At 46.9% G+C, this 6316-nt stretch overlaps 1 protein-coding gene across 1 annotated transcript in view; it reads left to right on the forward strand.

Moving 5' to 3' along the window:
• Window positions 1–3946: 3946 nt before the first annotated feature.
• The window catches only part of T265_03746 (hypothetical protein), a gene marked incomplete at both ends in the record, with an annotated part of 7812 nt that continues 5442 nt past the window's right edge, over window positions 3947–6316 (forward strand). Inside the window, one exon of the mRNA XM_009168293.1 lies at window positions 3947–6297. Coding sequence (XP_009166557.1) covers window positions 3947–6297 — 2351 coding nt within the window. The remainder of the gene's footprint in view (window positions 6298–6316) is intronic.

A 6316-nucleotide genomic window follows, 5' to 3' on the forward strand; every position in this document is an offset into this window, starting at 1 on the left:
AAATCGCTAAATACACTCATTTGTCTTCCATCTGTAGCATTCTTTTGGTGCCTAACTGCCATGCCACCGGAAGTAAGCATTAGGGTTCGGATACTACCAGGTTTCCAGATAGACAGGGGAAGTCGAGAAGCAGATGTTGGGTTCGAACCACGGACTTTCCGGTTAGTAAATTCACGCTCTAACCACTGAGCCAGCTCGCCCAAAGATGGCCGTTCAGCTGCAACACCCTTTCGGTGCTTATCTGCCATGCCACCCGAAGGAAATATGAGGACTGGGATACTGCCAGGTTACCCAAGCTTAGACAGGAGAAATTGAGATGTAAAGGTCGGGTTCGAACCACGGACCTTCCTGTCAGTAATTTGGCGCTCTAACCACTGACCCAGTTCGTTTCATTTGCTCACAAATTTGGTTCTATCGCGAAGCTCAACTGAATTCCATATGAATACCGTATTCACGGGTTTCCGAGGGGTTCCACAGAGACGTGGAATGTGAGTAGCACTCTCTTGTTTCACCTTGTTTTTGGTGCTCCCAGGAATAAGGCCGATCAACTATTCCACAGACGAATCTCATTTCGCAGTGTCCTACGGGACAAATGAACGAAGTTCCGTAATTAAGACGCGTCGAGAAAATTTCGCCAGCGAATTCGCACTACCTGTGGCAAGCCATTTTTCATGAACATAGAGAGGTTATACAATGTTTCTGGCTCGGTTATTTTTCACGAGAAGTCCCACCGCAGAGCTTTACTGCTAAGCGGTTTCTAATGGGTTTGTTTGGTGCACTCTCGGTACTCGCTGAGTTTTAAGGTGCTTAATGTCCGCAGTTTATGGGCCAACTCTCAGTGCCGGTCGCTCCTCGTTCGGAAATACCTGCCGACTTATTTCTATACTACTCGGAAAACCGAGTAGCTAAATTAAATGTTTGTTCATTCTCTGGGATACAGACAGCTGAGTATCTCCGTTAATTACATACGGACTGATCCAAGGATGATAACATCAAAAGGTTACTCGAACAGGATCACGAAGTCAACAGTTATCCTACCAATTAAAGCGCAAGGTGGGTTAAGCTAGTCCCACAGTCCGACGTTTAGGTGATCGTGTGCAGGCATTTCAATGTGCTACACAGTTCATGTAGCCCTGGGGTCGACCAAAAGTGGCTAGCATATACACGTGTTCCTCCAGCACCACCCGAACAGAGCATTCAAATACCCCCATAAGCTGATTGGTGGTAGCACCGATCGTGTGCTTGGTTCAAGAAGCTTCATCAATTGTGGTACTTGTGGCTGACAAGCTGTGAAGCTGATACGAGTCCAGAATATATATATGGCAATGGCATACAAATTTAGCTGCGTGTGTGTGTGTGTGTAGTTGCTACCACCGCTGTTTCTGCGTCAGATACAGCACTATGGCTCGTTTCCGCCGCTCTCTATCCAATTGTGAGGTCAAGTGGACAATAAACTGCGGCGTACCAACAGCGTAGTTGACTTGGAATCGACCGATGTCTAGTTCTCTGCAAATATCAAGGGATGGAACTGCCCAAGGTGTCACGGATTAGGAATCAAAATGCGTTTCGTTCACTTCAGCTTTTTTATAGTGTTTTGTGGACAAGGGTGAGAGTGTGAATGGTAGTGGGATGTCAGTGAGTCCCATCAATAGATTAAGGTCGGGTTCGGAGTTACACTGGGAGATAAACACGTCATGAGACTTGAAAGGGTTTAATATTAGACATTCCGAACGGTCCCAGCCGAGAATGCTAGTGTACCCGTGACCTACGCACTCGGTTATCGCGCAGTTTCAGTTAATCGGAGCACCGAGAGCAGCGGGATGCAGAAAAATGCACAGTGCGAAATGAGAGTAACGGAGAAGGGCCGCTAGTTGACGGGATCTCAGCGGGGTCCATGTTTGAGGACTAGGAAGGGTGAAACAAGGTGGAGTAATGAAACAAACAAGTGTGGCGAGATGCCCTTTATTAATAGCCCAAATTAACCAAGTCAGACAGACCGGATAGGCTAACATTGAGTTTTAGGGGTTGGAGAGGAATAGAGTATCAATAGTTGAGTGCAGATGTCGGCTTCTTTTAGAGGAGGACCTTCGGAGTTTCTAGATAAGCCAAGTGTGGAAAGACAGTGGAGATGTTGATCGACTGTTGTGATGAAACTTTGAAATGGTCGACACACAGATATCGATGAATGAGTTGCCTTTCGTCCAACTAATTCGGGCTGGCTACTGTCCCTCACAAACGAACAGCTAGATCTCTCGTTTATAATGTTTCCGGAGACTGCGCCTGACTGATAAGCCCCAAGAGGGGCGAAATCGGTCGTGTGCTTTCGAAGAGTTTTCGGCAACCTTGTGAGTAGTTTCCTTTCTCGAATATCGTCCCAACTGAAATATGGGATGGTCTTTGTGCAGCACACTCAGTTGTAGAATATCATAAACGAGAGATTCAGTTAAGTCTCTCTCGTGAAAACTAAATTGTTTTGCAAATGACTGTATTTGTCGAAAACAGTCCAATTTGGGTTCAAGTAGAACATAAGGTTGACGGAAACTCGGAGACTGCGCCTACTTGATGAGCCCGAACTGGAAGGGCGAAACCGGTGTGGGCTGTCGGAGAGTTTTCAGCTACCTTGTGTATAGTTCCCTTTATAAAGTCTTCGCCTTCTGGAATGGCACTTTAACGTCAGCCGTATTCAACACCCTTCCAATCACTTCAAATGCCTCTGCATGGAATGACTGTTGTATCGATCCATTTCTTATTGGGTCTTGGTGTTGGGACCAACACCCGTCTTAGCTGTCGCCTAAATAAAGCAACCGAGTATCCCCTTCCCCGAAGTCACTTTTCAAACTCAAATTATGCTGTTTTTCGATCGACCCCCTCAGAACACAGTACTCTCACTCTACTAAACACTGTGGAAACTATACTGGCAATTACTGCCTTTAAACGTGCTGATGAGTAGTTTGCGATCACACCACACACACACTCTTGGTTTCCGGTAAACAGCTGTTTTCAACTGCTGTCTTGTTTCACAGTACCATGGAAGTACAATGTACCCGACGTGGACTCAAGCTCAATACTGAACTTACCGTGAGAGTCCGTTAACGATACCAGACTTTTTCACAGCGAACATGTCATCCTCTTTCTGCCAGAAAACCCCCGACCATGGAAGTGTCCCCGACGTGGACTCAAGCTCAATACTGAACTTACCGTGAGAGTCCGTTAACGATACCAGACTTTTTCACAGCGAACCGAACATCCTCTTTCTGCCAGAAAACCCCCGATGGAAACTCGAATCCGGCTTAAGCTTTCTGTCCAAACTCTCCCGTATACATATTGGTCAAAATGGGGGAGACTGGGGGACTGCCTTGCCATACATTGTCCCTGAGGAAAAAACAAAGTGGCCCATGCCTTTCTCACAGTCATCATTGATGGATTACTGCGATGCCGGAATCTTGAAATAAGTGAAAATAACCCAGACAACTCTTGAATGTCAGGAGACTTGCATCACGTTTATCTTACAGATGGGATCTGCATCTCTGCAGGCCTGAGATTACAGTAGCCAAATAAAACTGAACTGACATGCTTAGTACCTGATTTTTTGAACCTAAAGTGGTCTCTGGTGCCAGACGTTCGTGGCCTTTTTTTATCTTTGCGCGACCGGGTCAAGTGTTCCCCTCAAAAGGCTCCTGTTCGGGAATATCACCACTGCGTTTCACTGACCAGTTCAAACACCCCACCACACAGCTGCTGTCCGACTGACGATCGATAACGTTCGGGATTTCAAATATCACCCACTGCTGCTTGGCGGTGTTCATGTGCAGACTGACTGACCCAAACCAAACTGCATCGCCCTGTTTCCAGCTAAATCATGCGGACTCGTTTATTGTGCTGCACCGTTTTGTGCGTTTCACTGCTCGGTTGGGAACGACGGTCGAATGCGGAACCGTGTAACACAATGCCCTACCATGACTATCCGACCAACTACCCAGACATTGAAAACGATGACCGTGAACGTATGCGAATTTGGCACAATGGTGTTTGGGAAACGAAAAAGCATGTGATCATTGGTTTTCGTGTGAAAAACGATACTAGTCTGATCCATTTCAAAGCACACGATCTGAAGACTGGACTGGTCGAATTCGAATGCGACTTCGGACCTGCTGTGGAGGGCGAATGTTGTGTGGACAATCGAGACCGGGTGACGATGCAAGTGACTGATGCATGTGAGAAGCGTGTGGTTGCCACCGAATTCACAGAAGACCATCGTGATGTCTACTATATCAGTCGACTGCCAGGATCGAGCTGGAATACGTCGATTATCAACATCAAGGTGCAAACACCGAACGGCACGAGACGGTACTTCTACGCCAAACCAGAAACTGTGTCTCCCATGGTGTGTCCTGAGATTCTACGTGGTGGTCATGAAAGCGACATTCCGGGACTAGTGGTCCGACTGTCTACGACGGAGGAACACAGTATGTCATATCATATACTGGAAACCACTGGTGTTTACATAGCGGAAAGTGAGTGGTACCACATTACCATTCGGACGTTTCAACGACCAGACGATATCTTAACAGGTTACGAAGTTTACTACGACGAAACTGTGGACGTTCAGAACGCCCACCGTATGCATGACCAAACAACCCATCCAGCTGATGCTGATTTCACACTGGCGACGGAGCGTGTCCAACTGTTTCAAGATTACCGGAAGTACTTTCGCAGACACAGATTCCGCTGGTTTTTCAGGTACAATAGTAGAGCTCTTATATTCGTATTGACAGAAGCAACACAAACGAAACCTGAATACGTGAGGCACGTAGCGAGGCAGTGGATAAAGTATAAAAATAAATCTGTGAAGTTCACATGGCAGTACGGATGTTCGCCAGGCGTTCGGTTGGTTCCACTGTTAACCCTCATTCTTCGGGTAGTTCGCCCGGGCGAGGAGGTACGCCATTTTGTGAATATTCCCAAAGTTAATGGGACCGAGGTCAAATGTGAAAAGTACGTGGACGAAATTGCTTCCTACATTCCAGCTCCCCGCTTGGTTCTCCACCCAGACATGCAATATGTCCACATTGAAAGGACCAGACTAGATGATACAGGCTGGTACAGATGTGTCGAGACCAAGAGTGGGGAGTTTGTGCTCCCACGTGGCGAAATCCAAGTGTTACTCGAGGATTACCACATTAACATGTCTTTCGCCTATAACGATACAGCCAACACTACATTACTGAACGTAGAAGCTCAGCCTTACAGATCCGCGGGAGTGGTCTTCACAGGAAGCCTACCATTCGTCTATTGTACTTACCAGCGGAAATTCCAAGGCCACATGGTTTTTGGACTTGTGGATTTGACGACCAAAACGAATTGCACAATGTGTGCCTTCGTGAGAGATTACGACAGGCACGAGTATGGTCAGACCAAATACGAGAGGGTCTATAGTATAGGACCGTACAAACACACTCCACCCGTTGTAGAAATCAGCATGGGATGTGCGAGCACATTTACCTCATACCGGAACTATCGCGACTACAGGGGGATCCACACTCGTTCGGATTATATTTCCACTCCGGATCGACGTCAATCCATGGCTTACCATCGAATGTTCTATTCAAAGGATGGTAAGCCTTACATTTTGGTCGATACAATTCAAACCAGTAGGACCCAGATCACCAATAGACTTAAACAATCGACCGCGGCTAGCTTGAATCTCGTCTCTGTTCTCCTATTACCGGTCAGTGAAGAGCCAGTGGTGGGTGTGTTGACGGGCAGTTTTCTAGCCTATCACACTCTACCTCTCGGATGGGGCTCAGTTTGGACAATCTACCTGAAATCCGAGGGCGAATATGCATACCGAGACTGTGAAGTGGCGGTGATCAAAGTGACCGACACACACCCGGTCAGTTGGGTGTACGAAACAGTCTATAATGTTGTGTGGAACTATACATTCATATGCGTGTTGAGCCAAGTCACGGAGCTAATTGTCTTAAGCTCGTTCAACGTGTATCGATCGGAAGTGGACATGAAGGAATACGAGAGGAAGTTTCGTGACGAAGTAAGAGCCATACTGACAACGTTTGATCCATCGGACAGAAAATCCTACGATCCAAGCACGCTTTCCGAATCGAATGAATTTCACGAGTCCCACCGAATTGTACGAATCAAGTCCGACCCGACGTTTGTTCAGAATAACACCCAACCGCCGATTATCTACGACAAACTCATTCGGTCTAGTCAACCGGTTATTTTTGAAAATCTTTTCGAATCCGGAATGGAGTTCTCCAACGCAGCCAGTTTCCACAAGTCAGGATCCACAAAGATT

This window comes from Opisthorchis viverrini (genome assembly GCF_000715545.1).
Source record: "Opisthorchis viverrini unplaced genomic scaffold opera_v5_54, whole genome shotgun sequence".
Taxonomy (NCBI): Eukaryota; Metazoa; Platyhelminthes; class Trematoda; order Opisthorchiida; family Opisthorchiidae; genus Opisthorchis; species Opisthorchis viverrini.